This window comes from Melospiza georgiana, chromosome 16, assembly GCF_028018845.1.
Source record: "Melospiza georgiana isolate bMelGeo1 chromosome 16, bMelGeo1.pri, whole genome shotgun sequence".
In the NCBI taxonomy this organism is placed as follows: domain Eukaryota; kingdom Metazoa; phylum Chordata; class Aves; order Passeriformes; family Passerellidae; genus Melospiza; species Melospiza georgiana.
Genome location: NC_080445.1, coordinates 14,571,861 through 14,594,126, shown reverse-complemented (window position 1 = coordinate 14,594,126; position 22,266 = coordinate 14,571,861). Strand labels below are relative to the sequence as shown.

General features: G+C 55.0%; 1 protein-coding gene across 1 annotated transcript in view; it reads right to left on the bottom strand.

Moving 5' to 3' along the window:
• Positions 1-10,258: 10,258 nt before the first annotated feature.
• DNAAF8 (dynein axonemal assembly factor 8) overlaps positions 10,259-22,266 on the bottom strand; it is a 111,013-nt gene continuing 99,005 nt past the window's right edge. The window contains exons 30-33 of the mRNA XM_058035841.1: positions 22,003-22,223; positions 19,936-20,021; positions 14,339-14,408; positions 10,259-10,387 (exon numbers count right to left, since the gene is read on the bottom strand). Coding sequence (XP_057891824.1) covers positions 10,310-10,387; positions 14,339-14,408; positions 19,936-20,021; positions 22,003-22,223 — 455 coding nt within the window. The 3' untranslated portion in view covers positions 10,259-10,309. The remainder of the gene's footprint in view (positions 10,388-14,338; positions 14,409-19,935; positions 20,022-22,002; positions 22,224-22,266) is intronic.

Below are 22,266 nucleotides of genomic sequence, written 5' to 3'. Positions count from 1 at the left end.
CAGCGTTTTCAGAGGGTGTTTCCCCAAGGAACAGGCAGCGTTTTCCCCCTGGAACAGGCGGGGTTTGCAACGAGTGTTTTCCCCGTGGAACAGGCAGGGTTTTCAAGGGTGTTGTCCCCGTTTTCTCCATGGAACAAGCAGGGTTTTCAGAGGGTGTTTCCCCGAGGAACAGGCAGGGTTTGCAGCGGGTATTTTCCCTGCTTACCCCATGGAACAGGCAGGGTTTTCAAGGGTGTTTTCCCCATGGAACAGGCAGGGTTTTCAGAAGGTGTTTTCCCTGTTTCCCCCATGGAACAAGCAGGGTTTTCAGAGGGTGTTTTCCCCGTTTTCCCGATGGAACAAGCAGGGTTTTCAGAGGGTGTTTTCCCCCTGGAACAGGTGGGGTTTTCAGCGGGTGTTTTCCCTGTTTTCCCCATGGAACAGGCAGGGTTTTCCCCCTGGAACAGGCAGGGTTTTCAGCGGGTGTTTTCCCTGTTTTCCCCCTGGAACAGGCAGGGTTTTCAGCGGGTGTTTTACCTGTTTTCCCCACGGAACAGGCAGGGTTTTCAAGGGTGTTTTCCCCGTTTTCCCGATGGAACAAGCAGGGTCTTCAAGGGTGTTTTCCCCCTGGAACAGGCGGGGTTTTCAGCGGGTGTTTTCCCCATGGAACAGGCAGGGTTTTCAGAAGGTGTTTTCCCTGTTTTCCCCGTGGAACAGGCAGGGTTTTCAAGGGTGTTTTCCCCGTTTCCCCGATGGAACAAGCAGGGTTTTCAGAGGGTGTTTTCCCCATGGAACAGGCAGGGTTTTCAGAGGGTGTTTTCCCTGTTTTCCCCATGGAACAGGCAGGGTTTTCCCCATGGAACAGGCAGGGTTTTCAGTGGATGCTTTTCCCCATGGAACAGGCAGGGTTTTCAGCGGGTGTCTTCCCTGTTTTCCCCATGGAACAGGCAGGGTTTTCCCCCTGGAACAGGCAGGGTTTTCAAGGGTGTTTTCCCTGTTTTCCCCACGGAACAGGCAGGGTTTTCAGAAGGTGTTTTCCCCGTTTTCCCCCTGGAACAGGCAGGGTTTTCAAGGGTGTTTTCCCTGTTTTCCCCACGGAACAGGCAGGGTTTCCAGCGGGCTCTCTCGGCTGAGGCGTGGCTGGGGGTGCCAGCTTTGGCAGCAGGGTGCTGAGGGCAGCTTTGGGTGCGGGGGCTGCCAGGGCTCAGAGCACCCCCAGCCCTGAGCAGCCCCAGAGGTTTGGGCTGTGGGCTCCAGCTCGCAGGCCTCCCTCGTTGCCGTGGCAACTGCAGCATCCCGGCTTGGCAGCAATGGGAAATCTCCTCCATCCCTCGGCGCCTCGCCGGCCGTGCCCTGGATCTGGCACAGGCAGCATCCCAAACCCACGGAGGAGCACGAGGTGCAATTCCTGCTGGCTCCTCCTTGCTGCACAGCCCTCCCAGAGCCGCACGGCTGCAGGGCAGGGGCAGGAGAAATTTCTGCTTTTCTGATGTGGATCTTCCCATTCTGAACCCTTCCACCTGCTCTGATTTGTGAGGTCCTGGCAAGCAGAGCATCCATCCCCAGGCTGCCCCCACACCCTCCTGTCTGCTCTGGACCCTGCTCCCCCGTTGCCCCAAATTTGGTGTCTCTGGGCTGGTGTTACCCCATTAATCAGAGCATCCTCACGGGCATCCTCATCATTGCTCTCTGCAGCCTCCCAACCCCTCAGCTCCGAGCCCTGAGAGATCCAGAGCTAATTCCTCGCTGACAGCAGCGGCACAGGGCTGGGGAGAAGCTTAGCTCCTCTCAGAGGCTGCTGCACCTCCACAAAAGTCGCATTTGAAGAGCATTAATACAAGATTAATCGAGGTTTTAATAAACAGCGAATCGAGCGCTAATGGAGCCCGACTTGTAAGCCATGTGTAACACCCCGGGGGCTTAAAGGCATCCAGAACGTGGCTGGAAGAGCTGAAGGGGGATGTTAATCACCCCAGAAGGGGATTGTAATCACCTTGCAGACCTGAAGACGCCGCAGGGAAGGAAATCTTAGGGGGAAGGCTGCAGGTGAGCCTGGGGCACGACCTCACCCCTCGCACCGCTTCAGGACACGGGGATTTATTTACAAGATTTATTTACAAGAGTTTCCCCCAGCCCAGCCTCGGCACGAAGGAATTTGGGACACCTGGGTGCCCCCGGGGCTGGGGCCGCAGTGAAGCCAGGCCAGTTCTCAAGGGAAGGCCCAGATGTGCCCTGCAGTGCAGCTGCTCCCTGGCACGAAACAGGGGCTGATAACGGGACCGTTTGGAGGGGGCAACCCCGCAGCTGCCCTGGGGTCCCTCTGCTGGGGCTGCCCCACCCTCCTGGGCAGGATCCCATCGGCACCTCCCGCCTGAGGCTGCTCCCAGCTCTGGCAGTCCCGGACAGGGGTTTCAGCTCCCTCAGCCTCTGCTGGCCTCACTGCAGTTTGTGGCACCTCTGCAGCCACTCGGGGGCCAGGCCTGCCTTGAGCAGCAGAGCCAGGAGCCATTTCCAAGGACCGAGGTCCAAAGTCCCCCTGGACCCCGTGAGCTCCTGGGTCAGTGTGCCCACCAGGCTGGCCAGGATAACGGGTGTGTGCCTGCCCCAGCCTGCCCACGCAGCTGCCCTGCCTTCAGGCCAAGGGTGCTGCAATGTTTGGGGGCTGCCAGCTGTGCTGGCCGTGGCTCTGGGCCGGATTTGGGCTCTGGCTGTGGCTGGGTGGGAGCTCAGCAGCTCAGGATGGATGGACTGTGGTGGTTTACTGGTCAGGAGCTGCTCGGGGGTGTTCAGTTCGCTCCAGAGCACCCCAATCCCTTCCATGTGTTTGGACAGCCCCTGTGGGCAGAGGAGCAGCTCTGCAGGACCCCAGGGCTGGCAGCAGGGTTGGAGCAGCCCAGGATGCTCTATCAGGAGCTGAGCACCATCCAGGCTTCCCAAGGAGGCTGGATCCTGGGGAGGGACAGCCCTGGGGACCAGCACCAATCCCATTTATGTCACAGGGACCTCCCTGCAGGATCAGGGCTCCCAGGCATTGCCCAGTGTCCCACCATCCATTCCTGGGAGCTGCTGCTCCACAGCCCCAGGGGAGCATTCACTGGGCACGCTGCTGTGAGGGGGAATCAGCCACCACAGCTCAGCATCTTCTGCCAGAGCTCAGGAGAGGAGGAGCCCCACAGGCAGAGTCACCCTCAGAGCCGGGACTGCAGCTGTGGGTGGGGTGGGATCTGGAGCCCCACGAGCTCCTGCGAGCTCTGTGAGCTCCTGTGAGCCAAAAGCACTCTCCAGTCTCCAGGCAGGGGCTGCCAGCTGAGGGGCACTGGCCAGCTGAGGACAATGGCCAGCTGAGGGACAAAGGCCAGCTGAGGGGCAATGGCCAGCTGAGGACAATGGCCAGCTGAGGGGCACTGGCCAGCTGAGGACAATGGCCAGCTGAGGGGCAATGGCCAGCTGAGGGACAAAGGCCAGCTGAGGACAATGGCCAGCTGAGGGACAAGGGACAAAGGCCAGCTGAGGGGCAAAGGCCAGCTGAGGGACACTGGCCAGCTGAGGACAATGGCCAGCTGAGGGACAAGGGACAAAGGCCAGCTGAGGGACAATGGCCAGCTGAGGGACAATGGCCAGCCCAGGCAGAGCAGCAGGGACATCCTACCCCACTCTCCTCCCTCCTCCCCTCTGTCACTTGAAGCCTCCCAGGTGTCAGTGCCAGGTGGGACAGCTGGTACATCACAGCATCCAGATCACAGAATTGCAGAACAATTCCTCTTGGAAGAGATCATTGGAGCTCACCTGGTCCCACCCTGCTGCAGCAGGGTCCCCAGAGCGTGTTGGTCAGGATTGTGGGCAGGTGGCTCTGGAATCCCTCCAGGGAAGGAGCCTCGAGAGCCCCTCTGGGCAGTGCTTGGCCACTGGAAATTCCTCCTCGTGTTGATGGTCCATGGGAGTGGTCAGAGCTTGGCCTCACTGATCTTGGAGGTCTTTTCCATCCCTGATGATTTCATGTTCAAATAGAACTCCTGGGATCAGTTCCTGCCCATGGCTGGGCCCTGCCTCTCCCTGCACCCAGGGACACCCAGGGACGCCCAGGACTGAGGCTCCTCTCAGCTGGGGCTCCTCTCCAGGCTGAGCACCTCAGCCTTTCCTCACCAGGAGATGCTCCAGGCCCTCACCACTGTCTTGGGCAAACCAGTCACAAACAGCCCCATTGGAGCCACCTGGGGGTCCTGAGCACCTGCAGCGTCCTGGTGATCTTGCTGGACACGTTTTCATCTTCAGAATCATCTCTGAAAGCTCACAAAGGTGTCAGGAGGCTCCTGATGGCCAGGAAATGGCCAAGATCCCACAGGTGGGCAAGGAGGAGACTCCAGGGGTCAGAGCCATTGGGTCACCTGGCAGAGCAGCCAAGGACAACCTCAGGACATGGCCCAGCAAAGCCCCAGGTGAGGCCTAAACATCCACAGGGATGGATGGATGGATGGATGGATGGATGGATGGATGGATGGATGGATGGATGGATGGATGGGTGGGTGGATGGATGGATGGATGGATGGATGGATGGATGGATGGATGGATGGATGGATGGACAGGGATGGATGGATGGATGGATGGATGGATGGATGGATGGATGGATGGATGGATGGGTGGATGGATGGATGGATGGATGGATGGATGGATGGATGGATGATGGATGGATGGACATGGATGGATGGATGGACATGGATGGATGGATGGATGGATGGGTGAATGGATGGATGATGGATGGATGGATGGATGATGGAGGGATGGATGGATGGATGGATGGATGGATGGATGGATGGATGGATGGACAGACGGATGGGGGATGGATGGATGGACATGGATGGACATGGATTGGATGGATGGATGGATGGATGGATGGATGGATGGATGGACGGATGATTGTAGACAGACCCTCCAGCCCCTCAGCTGAGCTCCCCAGGAGTTTTTGTAGGCCCAGCAGCCCCAGTTGACCCCACACTGTGTGAAATGTCCTGGCAGAATTTCTGCCTTGGTTTACTGGATCAAACTGGTCACTTTTGGGGACAGGCAGTGCTGTTGCTGCTGGGCCATGGCCATGCCAGGAGGGCCCAGACAAGGCACTGCCAGCCCTGGTCCCCCGTGTGCCCCAGTGAGAGCCTTCAGGAGCTCCTGGGCCTGTTCTGGCTCAACATCCCCATTCCCTGGGCTCATTCCCTGTGGGTGACTCATCCCAGCCCCTTGATCACACAAAGAGCCCTTTGTGCTCCTCCAGCCCTGCCAGGGGGAGTGCCAGGGACCAATTAATCACCAGCTCCTGCTGCCACAGGCCTGCAGGGGTGCCCTGGGAAGGGGGAGATCAGGGATTGGGGAAGGGGCACTGCCCCCATGCCTGCCCTGTGGGACAGAACTGGGACTGGAGCCCAGTCCTGGTCCCACCCCAGGGAGAGAGGCAAGGACCAGCCACCCCCTGTGATATCTCAGCCATGGAAGGAGAGCTGGGCTGGAAGGGACCTTAAAGATCCCCCAAACCCCTCCCATGGCAGGGACACCTGCCCCTGTCCCAGGTCGCTCCAAACTCCATCCAGCCTGGCCTTGGGCACTGCCAGGGATCCAGGGGCAGCCACAGCTGCTCTGGGCACCCTGTGCCAGGGCCTGCCCACCCTCACAGGGAACAATTCCCAATTCCCAATATCCCATCCATCCCTGCCCTCTGGCAGTGGGAGCCATTCCCTGTGTCCTGTCCCTCCATCCCTTGTCCCCAGTCCCTCTCCAGCTCTCCTGGAGCCCCTTCAGGCCCTGGCAGGGGCTCTGAGGTGTCCCTGGGGATCAGCAGTGGCTCTTGGCCAAGAGAGCCAAATGCTTTTGGCTCTGTCAGCCAGAGCAAGGCAGATATTCGTGGGCATGGGAGGTGCCTGGCTCAGGGTTATCAAGTTTGGTGGGTGTGGATGATGCAAGGACAGCTGCAGCAGGTCCATCAGCTCCTCCTGCTCCATGGACCTCAGGAGGTGAAACCCAAGTGCCCAATTTTGAGTTTGCTGGGCGGGCAGCAAATCCTGCTGGCTGTGCTGTCACCCCCAGGCTGGTGGCTCTGGGACATTGCCAGGGCTCAGCAGGATCATGCACGGGGCTGAAGCAGAACCCCACTCTTTTTTGGGGTGAAAGAGTCAGTTTGGCCAGGCTGGGGGTGCTGGCTGTGACCCAGGGCCAGCACCAGGCACTGCTGGGGGACCCTCTGCAGCCACAGGGGAAGCAGCATCATCCTCTGGTATTTCCAAAATGCCAGCATGCCAGAAATAACCCTGCCAGCCTTTTCTCCTAGAGAACACCCCACTTGTCTCTGGGGAAGTGACAACCAGGAGCACCACCAGGAACCCATCCCTCCATCCATGGGAGCTGCAGCCCTTGCACTGTTTTTTCCCTGGAAACTGCCACAAGGCAGCCAGGATTAGCTGCTGTGCCCCCAACACTCACCCCTAAAAGGAGCTGGGAGAATGGGATTTCAGCACCAGGCTCTGTGTTCCCATTCCTGCCACAGCAGGACCCTAAGGGGTTAACAGCAAATGCCACCTCCTGTATTTTATCTCTCCTCCATTGAGGCAGCTCTGACACTGGCAGCAGAACAATGCAAAATTCTGAACAGCTCTGGTTTTCCAGCAAGAGGGGAGGCACAAGAGGGTGGGGATTTAATACTATTCTGCATAATTTTTAATCTAAATTCCATTTCTTTTCTTTTCTTTCTCCAGGAAGCAAACAATCTAGGGGGTTTTGTACTCAATTTCTTGCTTTCATAATCTAAATGAATTGTTTGCAAGTAGGAGCCAGCTGCAAAGCTGGCAATCTCGGATCAAATCTGCCTTTCTCCTAGTTCTTTCAATCATTAATTTGCTCCTCAGCTCTGATTAGCTAATCCTGGCTGCCTTGTGGCAGTTTCCAGGGAAAAAAACAGTGCAAGAGCTGCAGCTCCCATGGATGGAGGGATGGGTTCCTGGTGGTGCTCCTGGTTGTCACTTCCCCAGAGACAAGTGGGGTATTCTCTAGGAGAAAAGGCTGGCAGGGTTATTTCTGGCATGCTGGCATTTTGGAAATACCAGAGGATGATTCTTCCCCCCGCTCTGTGCGAGTTTGGTACGCTGAGATTAATTAGCTGGGCTTTAAAATAGGAACCCAAAGCACTGCAGCAGCTCCTTGCTCAGGGATATCTGGGTGCTGCCCCATTTTTGGGATGGTGCTGCTGTGCCTGGGGCATGTGGCAGAGCTGCCACCTGCATTTCCTAGGGGGGAAACCGAGGCACAGGTGGTGGATGGAGCCTCAGCAGGGATGCCTGGAAGGGGATGGGAAATGGGAAATGTTTTGTGCCAGGCCCTGGTTTGTTACACAGTGAATTGATCTCCACTCAGAGGGTGCTGAGGGCCTGGCACAGGGTGGATCCCTGGCAGAGCCCAAGGCTGGGTTGGAGCAGCCTGGGACAGTGGAAATGTCACACACATCTTTTATGAAAAATCCTTTATTTAGGATTTTTCCTCCTGAGAAGCTGGGAGGCCTCAGGAACAAAATGTAAACATTGATTATCTGCTGCTGTGGAATGCAACAGGTGCATCTGGGATTGGTCTCATGTGGTTGTTTCTAATTAATGGCCAATCACAGTCAGCTGCCTCAGACAGACAGCCCGAGCCACAAACCTTTGTTATCATTCTTTCTTATTCTATTCTTAGCCAGCCTTCTGATGAAATCCTTTCTTCTATTCTCCTAGTATAGTTTTAATGTAATATATATCATAAAATAATAAATCAGCCTTCTGACACATGGAGTCAGATCCTCATCTCTTCCCCAGTCTGAGAACCCCTGTGAACACCATCACATGGAAGGTGTCCCTGCCATGGCTGGTGGAGGATGGGATGGGCTTTAAGGTCCCTTCACACCCAAGCCATTCAGAATTCTCTGATTTTATTAATTAATTCAATGAATTAATTAATGAATTAATGTGTCTCAGCTCCTGGGAGTGCTGCTGCCAAGCCCAGGTGGGCTGGGGGTGTCCCAGGGGGATGTCACCCAGTGGGATGTCACCCAGGGGGATGTCACCTCCCCAGGCTCACTGCTGACCCCTCACCGTGTCCAGCTGCAGTCCCACAGCTCTGAGGGCACAGGGACAGGGCTCTGTGGCCCCTGTGGCACCAGGCTGGCAGGGTCAGGGCTGCTGCTGCCCCTCCTCACGTGCAGCTCCTCAGGGCTGCTCCCTCAGCTGCTCTCTTTATTCCATTCCTTTTCCAGATAAATTCCCCCAGTGCTGGGGGTGGATCCTTTTAATTTCCATTTGTTTCAAAGCCGTGCAGGGCTCACAAGCATGACAGAAATGTGCCTGGAGTGCAGGAAATGGCCTACTTAGCTGCAGGAGCAGAGCAGGCTCCTCCAGCAGGATGACTCCAAGGACCTCAGCCTCCCCAGGGCCAGGGCAGCTGCCTCTCCCCTCTCCACCCCTCTGTGGAGATGTTTGGTCCCACCACAGAGCCCAGAGAGCCCATCCAGGCAGAGCAGGGCTGGGGAGCAGAGGGTGGGAGAAATTTCCAGGGTTGGACAGGGCTTGGGAGCAGCCTGGGATAGTGGAAGGTGTCCCTGCCCACAGCAGGGGTGGGATGGGATGAGCTTTAAGGTTTCTTCCAACACAAACCAGGCTGGGTTTGTGTGATTGTGACACTGAAATGCTGTGTGAGGTCAGGCCAGGTCACCGTGTCCCCCTCACACCTGGCTGCCTGTGACAATCCCTGTGGGCTGTGACAATCCCTGTGGGCTGTGACAATCCCTGTTGCTGTTCCAGGATTAGGGAAGGGCAGGGCTGTGCTAGGACTGGACCCTGCTGAGGAGGCAGAGCTGGCAGGGCCCCACCCCTGACAGCTCTGGGATCACTGGGCACTTCTGTCTCCTCTGCAAAGGGACAGGTGTCAGAGGGGTCACCTTGTCACAGCTGGCAGGGAGGAGGGCTCAGCCCAGGCTCACCCACAGCAGCCAGAGCTGGGCTGGCCCCACTGCTCTGCCCTCAGCCCTGGGACGCTCACAGGGACTGTCTCTGTCCCCTGTCCCTGTCCCTGCCACCTCTGCCATGGCTGGAACCAGAGGCATGCAGGGAATGACAGAATGTCCTGAGCTGGAAGGCACCACAAGGATCATGGATCCACAGACCCCCCAGCACTCCCACCCTGTGCCTGGGCACTGTCCAAGCTCTCCTGGAGCTCTGGCAGCCTCGGGGCTGTGCCCATTCCCTGGGGAGCCTGGGCAGTGCCAGCACCCTCTGGGGATGAACCTTTCCCAAAATCCAGCCTGGCCCTGCCCTGCCCAGCTCCAGCCATTCCCTGTCCCAGGGATCAGAGATCAGAGCTGCCCCTGCAGCCCCCCCTGAGCTCTGCCCTCAGTCTCCTCCTGCAGCTGAACAATCCAAGTGCCCTCAGCTGCTCCTCAGACCCTTCCCCATGCCCAGGTCCCTGCTCTGGACACTCCAACAGCTTTGGATCCTTCTGATATTGTGGCACCCACACCTGCCCCAGACCCGAGGTGGGGCCACCCCAGGGCAGAGTCTGGAGCAGGGCAGTGGCAACAGGAGCTTCCTGGGCTGAGCAGAGCCTTTCCCAAAGGAAAAGGAGCCCAGAGTGCCCCAGGAAGGCTGTGGGTTTGTATCAACAGCAGCTTCCTTTCCTCTGGGCTCCTAAAAAGAATTGTAGCACCAGCAGCTGCTGCAGGAGGAGGAAGAGGAGGCAGGGCTGTGTGCCCATGGCAGGGAGCAGGGGTGGCACAGCCCAGGACAGGGCTGCTGGAGCACAGGCAGGTGAGCATTGAGCTGTCCAACCTTCACCTTATTGAACAGCTCAGCCTGGTGCTCTGACCCTCCAGGGATGCAGCTTCCCCTCTGTTTCCATTCCATTCCATTCCATTCCATTCCATTCCATTCCATTCCATTCCATTCCATTCCATTCCATTCCATGGGTTTGTCTTTGGCTCAGAGCAGCAGCAGCAGCAGCAGCAGCAGCAGCAGCAGAGTCTCTCCATCTCTCCAGGCAGTCCCTGAGTCCTCAGAAGGCACCTGAGAGACACAGAGTGAGCACCTGGCCCTGGGTTTGCCTCCTGAGCTTCCCCCAGCCTTGCTCCAGGCTCACAGGCAGATTGTCTCTGGATGGATTCCACAGGGGTTTGTTTTGGGGCACTGAGCCTTCCTCCACCCCTCTCATTTCTCTGAGCCATGCTACCACCTCAGATGTGTTTAATTCCAAACAAACAGTGCTCTTAGAGCTGCTGGAGTCCGTGTGTCCATGTCCACTGGGGCATCCAAGGCTGCCTTGCCCCTCTCTGCTAGCAGTGCTGGGCCTCAATTCGGTGGATGCTCTCTGATGTCAGGGGGTCAAAAAAGCAGCAGAGCAGCTCCTGGGCCTGGGGAGAAACCAAGGAAAGGGTTGGAGGAGAGCTCTGAGTTCTGTGAGTGGCAAAGAAGCTTTTTTCCAGAGGCAGGTTTATGTGCAGAGGCTGTTTCTGGCTGGATTGATCCCAGCACAGAGGGGCTGTGAGTGTCCCACAGGGGACACTGCTCCTTGTGAGGCTCAGACTTGTGTTTGCAAGGAAATGAAGAAGAGCAGCAACAAGCAAGGTGCTAAGTGGGAAATCTCCTCCCTCCCTGGCTGCTCTGCCTGCCCTTCCCAAGCCTGGCACAGCTGTTGGTGAGCTGGAGAGGCCAAAGGGTGCCAGGGGCTGAGCCCAGCCTGCAACCCTGGCTGTGCCAATGGGCCCCAAAGCACTGGGGATGCTGTGACCCCACACAGCCCTTGGGTCCCCCTGCTTCCCCTCACAGCTTCTGAGTCTCTGTCAGGGGACTGCAGCCCCTCTGCTGCTGCTGCTCAGGGGACAGGGTCACACCAGGAGGGCTGGGAGGTTTCCCCTGTGTTTCAGCTGTCTGCAGGGAGGGTGGCTCCAGGCAGAGTGGAGGGATTGCTGCTGCCAGCGGAGGCTGGGCTGTCACTGAGGGACAGAGACTGTGTCACCCCATTGCTCTGATGGTGGCCGGTCAGTGCTGTCACCAAGGAACAGCCACTCTGTCCCCACAGCCCCACACAGGCACAGTCACTGCTGCAGGTGAGGGCAGTGCCCAGCCCCAGGACATCCCAGTGCCCAGGCTGAGCACAGCACGCCCTGACCACCCCCTCATCACTGGAGACATCCCAGTTTGGGCATGGACCAGCTGCAGGGACACCCCTGAGGAAGGTCACAGCCCCTGATGGTGGCTCTGTCACTCCCAAATGGGAGCTGTGCTGAGTGTGCCTGGCAGGGTCACTGGGGGAACAAGGGACTCCCAAAGGCTGCATTTGGCTGCTCCTCAGGCAGGTGTTTCACCCAGGGCAGCTGGAGGAGCTCCAGGAGTGCAGCAGGAGCAGGCACAGATGTCAGCACTGCACCAGGCCACGTTTAAAGCTGATTTCTCATCCGCCTAATCCCAAATCACACTGGGAGCGAGGATGATATTCCATTTCACTTCCGTGGCTTGACTCCACCAGCAAAGGCTGCAGCTCTGCTCAGACCATGAGGATTTGAAACCCATGTTCGTTTAACCCTCCTGAACTCTGCCTGATACCGCGTAGTTGCTCATTAGCTTTGCCCTGCAAAGCCTGGCTGACATTTCACAAACTCATTAGCAGGAGATCAGAGCCTCCAACACCATTCCTGGGGCCATCCTTTGAGGAACAGATTCCCGGTGGATTTGCTCCTCACATCTCGCTGTGATTCCTGAATTTGGGAGACAAAGGCCCATTGGAGCTGCTGCTGTGCTGGTTGTGCCCCAGGACTGCATTCCTGCTGGGAACTCCCTGCTTCCAGAGGGATCAGCCTGCACACCCCAGGCTGCCAGGAGCAGGGAGAAGGGCTGAGCATATTTGCTTTTTCTCCTCCCGCCCTCTAAGCCTGTCCCTGATAGGCTCGTTCCCCAGGCAGAAGGGATTTTGTGTCAGGCACGGAGATGTGATGTCCTTTCAAAGCAAATCAGGAGACAGCCTGCACTGCTGGCCTGTCACATTCCTTGGCAACAGCCTGGCACCCTGGCAGCAGCCAGGGCTGGGCTGGCAGAGCCCTGCAGAGCCGTGCCCCGGGCACTGCAGCACTGGGATCTGCTTGGGAAAGGGCTGGGAGCTCAGGGATGTGCTTGGGAAAGGGCTGGGAGAGCTCAGGGATCTGCTTGGGAAAGAGCTGGGAGCTCAGGGATCCTCTGGGAAAGGGCTGGGAGCTCAGGGATGTGCTTGGGAAAGGGCTGGGAGCTCAGGGGTGTGCTTGGGAAAGGGCTGGGAGCTCAGGGATCCTCTGGGAAAGGGCTGGGAGCTCAGGGATCTGCTTGGGAAAGGGCTGGGAGCTCAGGGATGTGCTTGGGAAAGGGCTGGGAGCTCAGATCAGGGATCCTCTGTGCTCTCAGGAAAAGGCTGAGAACTCAAGGATCCTTTACACCCTCAGGAAAGGAAGCTCAGGGATCCTCTGTGCCTTCAGGAAAAGGAACCCAGCTCAGGGACCATCTGCACCCTCAGGAAAGGGAGATCAGCTCAGGGATCTGCTCAGGAAAGGGCTGGAAACTCAGGGATCATCTGCACCCTCGGGAAAAGGAGATCAGCTCAGGGATCCACTGGCCCTCAGAAAAGGGTTGGGAACTCAGGAATCTGCTCGGGAAAGGGCTGGAAACCCAGCTCAGGATTCATCTGCACCCTTGGGAAAGGGAGATCAGCTCAGGGACCTGCTGTGCCCTTGGAACAAGGCTGGGAACTTGGTTCAGGGATCCTCTGTGCCCTCAGGAGAGGGAGCCCAGCTTGGGAAAGGGCTGGGAACTCAGGGATCTGCTCGGGAAAGGGCTGGAAACCCAGCTCAGGATTCATGTGCACCTTTGGGAAATGGCTGGAAACCCAGCTCAGGGATCCTCTGTGCCCTCGGGAAAGGGAACTCAGCTCAGGGATCTGCTCAGGAAAGGGCTGGAAACCCAGCTCAGGGATCATCTGCACCCTCATGAAAGGGAACCCAGCTCAGGGATCCTCTGTGCCCTCGGGACAGGGAATCTGCTCAGGAAAGGGCTGGGAACTCAGGGATGCTCTGTGCCCTCAGGAAAAGGAACCCAGCTCAGGGACCCGCTGTGCCCTCAGGAAAGGGCTGGAAGCCCAGCTCAGCCTCTCTGGGGCACTCAGGGTGGTTCTGTGGCATTAAAAGCAGGAATGCACGCTGTTAAAAGCAGCAATGCACACTTCAAAGAGGGCTCGGTGTCTTTCAAGGCTCAGTCCTTAGAGCACTGGTGCTTGAAGGCAGCAGCTCTGATGTGTTAGATGAGGTTACAAACACATCTCACTCTCCTGCTGGGCTTTTATTGGGGAAGAAAAGGGATCCAGAGGAGAGGTTTGTCCACCTGCTATCAGTTCTCACTCCCCACAAGTCTTTTATCACAGAACCACAGAATGGTTTGGGCTGGAAAGGACCTTAAAGCTCACATCCACTCCCCTGGCATGGGCAGGGACAGCTCCACCAGGACTTCCCATCTCCTGATCCCATTCCTCAGGCTCTGCCTCCTCTCTCCAAACCTCTCATTTATTTTGAGCTAAATTTTGATGATTACAGCCCGAATTTTGAATGCATTTATGCAGTTTATTCCCATTAGCTGCCCACATGTCTGGAGCTCAGTGTTTCCTTTCTTGGGCTGAATTACTGAGAAAATATTCAGCTAGACCATCCCTGGAATGGCTAATGGCTTCACTCCTCCTCTTCCACTTGGATTTGGGCTTCTGAAATGCAACTTCCAGAACACAGGACTTGTGCTAGCTTGGCTGAATGAACATTTCTTGTCACTATTTTTGACAAATATCACAGACACTCGAAGTTCTGCCCTGGCAGGGTGGGCAGGCCCTGGCACAGGGTGCCCAGAGCAGCTGTGGCTGCCCCTGGATCCCTGGCAGTGCCCAAGGCCAGGCTGGGCAGGGCTGGGAGCAGCCTGGGACAGTGGAAGGTGGCACTGGATGGGTTTAAGGTCCTTTCTAACCCAAACCATTCCACAATTCTGTGATATTTTCCTCCGTGTTGATTTCTCACAAAAAGTAACAGAATTTCTATGGAAAATATAGAACCTTTATCAATATCTCCAAATGTTTTGATTCAAAGCTGTGTCACCACTGTAATGTGGGAGACAGTTTGACAGGATTTTGATGCCACCTTCCCCATGTTCTGGGCTCTCAGCCTAAGCCAAGGCTTGGGGCTGTCACCACCTCTGACTCACAAAAGTTATCATTTTCTTTGAAATTTCAACCAGTATTAACAAGTTTCCTACATCAGAGGAGCACAAAAACACATATCCATAGCACAAACTTCTCTACTTGCCTGATTCTCATTCTGGGGATAAAGGAGATGCTCTGCAGTGTCCAGGACTGACTGGTTCTGCCAGCAGGCACTGGGGGCAAAGAGAAAGGGCAGCAGGGTTAGTTTGCCATGTCAGCTGGGAGGGAGCTCTGAGCTCTGTGCCTGCAGCTCCAGCCACAGGCATCTGCTGCTGCTCCTCTTTACACAGTTAAATCCTGGCTTTTACAAAGCTTTGTGTAAATGGCTTTGCACTATTTAAATACAAACCTTCAAACAAACTTTAAATACAAACTGGACAAGCCACGTCCAGTTGCATCAGGGTGGTTCTGGGGCAGTGGGAAATGCACATAAATCACATAAATCACATAAAAGCCCTGGGCAAGGGGCTTTTCCTGCACTAACACAGGCAGCCTGCACTGATTATGTGACAGAGTTAGAAAACAATTTGTAGTGAACCATAAGGTACTGGCTAGAACTTAAACTGTACTTTAATACCTGTTCCTACTTGGTATTTCCCTCATTGCTCACACACTACAGTTTCTTTATTCACAATATTGCAAAAGTAGAAAAAATACCTAAGTCCTGTTTCTCATTATGTTCACTCCCCAGGTGAAGAAACAATTATCAATGTTTTCTATTTCTATCTCTATGCTTTCAAAATACAAACATGGTAACAACACTTCTATGTTTCAGGAGTTACACCTTTGCTCCAGTTTCTGCATCCTTTTTAGACAGCATTTTCCTCAGATAGCCAAAGACTTTTTTTAGTGCATAAAAAAAAGCATTTTAAGGTTGTTTGTTCATTTTTTAAGTGTTTCCTGGGTGTTTTCTTCCAGTGACAGGGGGAGCAGGCATTGCCTCACCAGTCCTGGTTTTGCTCTGACCCTCGGTTGAAGACTGCAATGCAAGTTGTTTTCCATTACCATCTGTATGGCAGATTATCTTTTGTCAAGCGGGGAGTTTGCCTTATCTCTCTCTGAGTGACCACAATCACTCCTCCCTTGGGAGGGGACATCTGCTGATAACAGCTATTGAATGTCCCTGCATGGCTGATAAGAACTACAGCATCCCATTGGGAGATGTGAGCCCAGAGGGAGGAGCCAAGCATTGCTGCCCAGATATAATCCAGGGGGAGGAGCCAAGCATTGCTGCCCAGATAAAATCCAGGGGGAGGAGCCAAGCATTGCTGCCCGGATATAATCTGGAGATTGTGGAACACCAGCACGGCTTCTCCACTGGATTCCCCAGAGGAACAGCAGCTGCCTCTTCTTCCACTGGATCTTTGGAGGAGGACTGCACCTTTCTACAGGATCCCTGCTCCAGCAGAACCACCCCTGACACTGCAGCCACATTCCAATTGGACTGCCACCAACACCCCACAGGGTGTCAGGTTGGGTTCTGACTCTGGCAGTGTTGTTCTAGTGTTCTGCATTGTTTATTTTATCCTTTATTTTTTTTCTTTTCCCTATTAAAGAACTGTTATTTCCTGCTTCCATAATTTTTGTTGCCTGAGAGCCCCTTAATTTAAAATTTATAGCAATTCAGAGGGGTGGGGAGGGTTTACATTCTCCATTTCAGGGGAGGCTCCTGCCTTCCTTAGCAGACTCCTGTCTTTCCAAACCAAAACACCCTCCTCAAGCCACACACAACCTGACCCCAAAACATATTCCAGAGAGATGGAAAGGCAAGGCACCAAGCTCAGAAGTGCATTTTAAAGGGACTCTGTGCACACTCGGAGCCTCAGGCTTGAAAATTCCCCCGAGGCTTTGGAAACCCCTCCCTGCTCCCTCTCCCACAGCCAGGTATTGTGCTTGGCAACAGTTTTCCCTTCCCTGCTTTTCAACAGCTCCGAGATTTTACACCCCATGTGCTCAATTTTTTTTCTTTTTTTTTTTTAAATTTCTACACCTCCTTCCCCTCCCAAGCTCCCCGGGATGAGTTTCCTATAGGGATAACATCGCTCCCTGCTAGCAGCAATTAGCGCTTGGTAAGAATGTTTCATCAGAGAGAAAAACATCCAGCTAAGTTCCTCAGCTCCTGGCTTCTGCTCTGATTGCAGTCCCTCGTTTCCAGGCTGGAAGGCACAAAGCCTGGCCTAAACTCTAATTTTTTCCTGCTGCAGCTCAGTTTTAGGGGTGCTTTACAGCCAAACCTCACCTATTGAGCTGAATTAACCAGGTGAGCTGCTAAATCTGTGCACAACACAGCTCCTGACAACCTTAAAGTGCTTTTTAAATGCTTAAACCATAGAGGAGTAATCACTGTGGAACCAGCATCACCTCTTAAGGCAGCTAAATCTGGTTTGTCATGCATAAAAAGCAGAGCATGCCTTCCTTCCAGGAGTTGCTTTGAATCTATTGCTGTAAATTCTTGCCTCTGCCACCCTGCAGCCAGGAAATGTGGCTGTGAAAACAAGTTATGACAGGGAAAATTCAGATGCTTTATCCTGAGCCATGCAGGCAGCCAGATGCTGCCAGAACAAGGGAGGTGAGTCCCACATGCTTTTCCCTTGGCTGTGGGTAGGATGGGGTCAGTTCCCTCTCTGGGGTCCCCACTGCTCCCTCACCTGTCCACACACGCCCTGTGCCCTGTGAGCTGCCCTTGGCACACCCCAGCCAAAGTGCCAGGCTGATTTTGTGCCCAGAGCTGTGTTGTTCTGTCCCTTTTTGTGTGCCAAGGGGGTTTTGGTGCAGAAATGATGCCCTGGATGCCCAGGGAGCAGCCAGAGTGGGCCCTGCTGCTGAGCACACACAACAAGGAGGGTTTGGGGTGCCTCCAAACTCCCAGATCTGAATGCCTGCCCATGACAGAGCTGCTCAGGACCAGGAGCAGCTTCACTGGCAGAGCCCACATTGTTCCTCTCAACACCTGATTCCTCTTTATCCCAGCCCATCTCTGACATCACCGATGGGAACGTCCCTCCCTCCCTCCCTCCCTCCCCGTGGCACAAAGCCAGAGAAATGTGGCTCAGCTGGGACTCAAGGGCTGGAAAATCTGGAAAATAATCCCTTCAGCACGGTGAGGCTCCAGCAGGGCAGGTATTGCAATGCTGGGTCCTGGCAGAGACAGGAGATGAATATCCAGTGATTTATCCGGGACACAAAGGGCTGATGGAGCTGTGAGAGTAATTAACCTCTGGTGTTATTTAAATTGAAGATGTCTTGGCATGAAGCGTCCTTGGGAGGCACCAGTGAAGTCAGGCTCATTTGAAAAAGTTCCACAGCTTGACAGACAGAAAGGGTGTGAGCTCCTGATCTCCCTGGGGATCAGAGCCCTCCCTCCCTCCTCCCACCCCCGGGCACACCTTTGCTGCCTCTCCCTTCCACAGGCATTTTCCATCATGAAGGCAAAAACGTTGGGATTTTTTTCTTTGTTTTTGGGGTTTTTTGGGGTTTTTTTTTGGGGTTTTTGGTTTGGTGTTTTTTTGTAGAGCTGGTTTGAAAAGGCTCTGTGATCACTGGTTCTGGCACTGTGGGGAGAAGCAGAGTGGATCCTGCTGTTTGGGGCTAGATCCTCCTCTTTGGGGCTGGATCCTGCTGTATGGGGGTAGATCCTGCTATTTGGGGCTGGGTATATTAATTTCAGAGTGGTTCCTTCTCTTTGGGGGTAGATCCTGCTATTTGGGCCTGGATCCATTAATTTGAGAGTGGATCCTTCTCTTTGGGGCTGGATCCTTCTCTTTGGGGCTAGATCCATTCTTTTGACAGTGGACCCTGCTATTTGGGGCTGGATCTGTTCATTTCAGAGTGAATCCTTCTCTTTGGGGCTGGATCCTGCTGTTTGGGGCTGGATCCTTCTCTTTGGGCCTGGACCCTGCTATTTGTGGGTAGATCCATTCATTTGAGAGTGGATCCTGCTCTTTGGGACTGGATCCATTCATTTGAGAGTGGATCCTGCTCTTTGGGGCAGATCCTGCCCTTTGGAAGTGCCTCCTGACCCCCATAAGTCACACATGGATATTTTGGAGCTCAGCACAGAATTTCATCCTTTGCACAGAGCAGGAGGGGGGTGAAGGTGCAGACATTGGCACAATTCCTGCTCAGCCCCTGGGGGCCCAGGAGGAGCCCCAGGAGGTGTCTGTGGAGGGACTGCCTTGGGACTGGCCCCTGGAATCCCAGCCTGGAGGACAGGGGAGTGCTGGGCTTTAAGCTGCACCCACGACTGTGTTGCTGGGGAAAATAGAGATATTGGGATCTGGAGTGACTTTCCCAGAACTACTTCCAGTAGTGACCTCCAGGTTCCCAAAAGTTCACTTTTTTTCCATTGTAAGCCAGAGAAAGCTGGGAGAAATCTCACCACAAAGGCCTTGGCTAGGTGGCTGTTTGTCCCCCCTTGCAGAGAGGAAGGTTTGGGATGTGGCTCCCAAGGGTGTGATTTTAAATGAATGGAAGTCAAAATCTTGTCAATAGAATAAAAACATTTTTGAAAAGTTACCAATGGAATTTGTTCCAGCCATCCCTCCCAGGTGTGGCCCTGGGAACATTTCTGCAGAGTGAGAACTCTGAGGTGCAGCCACGTGGATGTTCAGCTTGGATCCCTGAAACCCCAGCATTCCTGAACACACTGGCAGCACTTTCTGGAAGTGCTCCAGAGGGCACAGCCCAAGCCAGGATGGGGTTTTGGCAGGGATGTGGCACAGCCCTGACTCTGGTTCCTGTGCCAGAGGAGCCATGTGTGAGAGCTGCTCGTGCCAGTGCCAAACAGCAGCCCCGTGCAGGGAGCCCTCCCCTCTGGGGAACACAGGGTTAATTGCCCTGCTAATCACTCTGTTTCACTAATCAGTCCCTGCAGAGGGGTTCTGTTTGTTTTTCCAGGCTTATACATCCTCTACCCAGCTTTTCTGGTGATTTATTTAAGAGGCTAATTTTTGATTTTGCTTTCTGGTGTTTATTTTAAGGTTTGGTTTTCTGTTTGTTTTTTTTTTTTTTTCTTTTCCTTCTCAGCAAACATAAAATCTGCTAAGATATTTCTCCTAGGAATTTTATTGCTTCAGCAGGTCTATTCCCAATGTGAGTCCTAATTTCAGAGAATTCCCTGCATTCATGGAACCTTATGGACACTGCAGGTCCTTAACAAAGGACACAACTTGGGTTTTAAAGGTCCTGAGTAGAGGACACATGGCTTGGAAACTGGGGGACACTCTCAGGTATGGGGCCATTCATGACAAGATACACTGGGGGCATGTCCAGGGAAGGGGCTGGAGCACCAGGAGGGGCTGAGGGAGCTGGGAAGGGGCTCAGCCTGGAGCAAAGGAGGCTCAGGGGGGACCTTGTGGCTCTGCACAGCTCCTGACAGGAGGGGACAGCTGGGGAGGGGGGGGTCAGGCTGTGCTCCAGGGAAAGGACAAGGGGAAATGGCCTCAGGCTGTGCCAGGGGAGGTTTAGGATGGATATTGGGAAAATTCCTTCATGGGAAGGGTGGTCAGGCACTGGCACAGCTGCCAGGGCAGTGGTGGGGTCACCATCCCTGGAAGAGTTAAAATGTGTGGAGGTGGCACTTGAGGGCCTGGATTAACGGTGAACTTGATCTTTCCCAACCCGAACAATTCCATGACCAGTGACTGACCCAGAACAGGCTGCCCTTGAGTGAGAGGCACAGAAGAGAGGTGCCCTCCTTACCTGTCCAGCAGGGAGCCCAGGGAGGTGACAGAGCTGTCCCACTGTGCTGCCAGCACCAGGCACAGCCCATCCTTCAGCAGGGAGCACTGCAAGAGAGGGAGGAACAGAGCTTTGGTGCTGCTCTGCACCTGAACAAGTCTCTGAGTGTGGCTGATGGGTGAGGAACAGGAGCCACAGAGCAGCAGATCCCCCCAGGCAGAGGCAGTGCCATGTCTGAGGTGTTTGTGACCCCCCCAGGCAGAGGCAGTGCCATGTCTGAGGTGTCTGTGACCTCCCCAGGCAGAGGCAGTGCCATGTCTGAGGTGTCTGTGACCCCCCCAGGCAGAGGCAGTGCCATGTCTGAGCTGTCTGTGACCCCCTCCAGTATTCCTGCTGCCCTCTCTGAGTGAAAACCAGCAGTGCCCGGGTGTGTTATTCACTCCCTACCTCTGCTGGAAGCAGGAACACCAAGACAGGTAAATATTGAGATATTTTAGCAGAAACACTGATTACTTGAAGCAGCCCATGTCCCTCCTAGAAAGGGAGAGCAAAGGCTGTGACGTTCACCTTTGGCTCAGCTGTGCCAGATCCTTCTGGAAACACCCCAGGGCCATTTATCTCTGACAGGAGGAGGGAGGGATGGCTCTGCTCCCCCAGTGTCCTTCCTAGAGAGCTGTGCACATTATTCCCTGTGCAGGGGATGGATCCTCAGGGGACTCAGGGCACAGGCAAGCAGTGCTTACAATAATTGCCTGCTAGATGTAATTGCTGTTCCACACAGATGTACTTCAAAGGGATGTGTCAGTTTTTAAAAGCACAACCTGAATAGATCTTACATGCTCCTATTACAGATAACACCCAAGACTTAGACCTGAGAGCTGGAAGCCCAAATGTTTGTGTTTTGTGAAGGGGCTGCTGTGGTCTGAGAGCCCTTGGGTGATTGCCACTGTCATTCCTGTCCCCCCTTGCTTACTCTGTGCTGCTGACAGCACTTTCCTGCACATTCCACCTCCCAGCTCTGCCCAGGCAAGGTTCCTGACAGGGTGGGCTTCTCCTACACCAAGAGGAAAAGAGCCTGGGCCTGGTTGTCTGTTGTGTGGAGCAATGTCAGCTCAGCCCAGCAGCACATCCTGTGCCAAACTCCAGGGCTGCACCTGCTGACAGCCACAGAATGGCCTGGGCTGGAAGGGACCTCAAAGCCCATCTTGTCCCACCCCTGCCATGGGCAGGGACACCTCCCACTGTCCCAGGTTCTCCATCCAGCCTGGCCCTGGGCACTGCCAGGGATCCAGGGGCAGCCACAGCTGCTCTGGGCACCCTGTGCCAGGGAACAATTCCCAATTCCCATTATCCCATCCATCCCTGCCCTCTGGCACTGGGAGCCATTCCCTGTGTCCTGTCCCTCCAGGCCCTTGTAAATTGTCTCTCTCCATCTTTCTTGTAGCTCCTTCACACACTGGAAGGCCACACTGAGTTTACCCCAAAGCCTTTTCTTCTCCAGGTGAACAATCCCAATTCCCTCAGCCTTTCCTCCCAGCAGAGCTGCTCCATCCCTCTGATCATCCTGGTGCCCCCTCTGCACTGGCCCCAGCACTCCAGCTCCTTTCTGTGCTGGGAACCCCAGAGCTGGAGGCAACACTCCAGATGGGAAAACCTCAGGCTCCAGGGCACAGTCCAAGAAGAAAAAGGGATTTTTAGCATTGTAGAAGGGGATTACAGGGGTAATCCTGTAATCACCCCTGTAAAAAAATGGGGTGTGATTACAGAGAGGGAAATAGAAACTGTATTTCCATGGAGAAACCAGAGAGGAGACAGCAGCAGAGCACACAGAACAGGGTGATGGCTGACTGGAATGGAACATTCAATAAATGAGGGGTGGATGGGCCATTCCCATGAGGGCTCCCAGGGATGCAGGACCATCAGGAAGCAGCCCCAGTGCCCACATTCCTCACCAGAGGTGCCAGGGCTCAGAGGCAATGCTGCAATAGTGCCACCACAGCCTCGGGGCAGCACCATCCCAGCGAGGCATCATTACAAGGCTCCTCTTTGGTGCCAAGGAAGCAAAGCCCAGCCCCAGCTGTTCCATACCTTTGCTGCAACGCTGCCCTTGGCCCTGCTGAGCATCTGGGAGATGCAGAGAGCCTGGGCTGAGTCCAGCACAGCCAGCCGAGCTGCAGTCAGCAGGCAGCCTCTGCCCAGGAGCTCCTCCAGCAGTGCCACGTACGGGGGCAGCTCCGGGCCCCGCAGGATCAGCCCGGGCAGCAGCAGGCACGTGCTGGGCCACAGCTGCTCCAGCACGGCCTCACCTGCTGGGAAAGGAGCACAACATTGCTGGGTCTCTGCCCCCAGCAC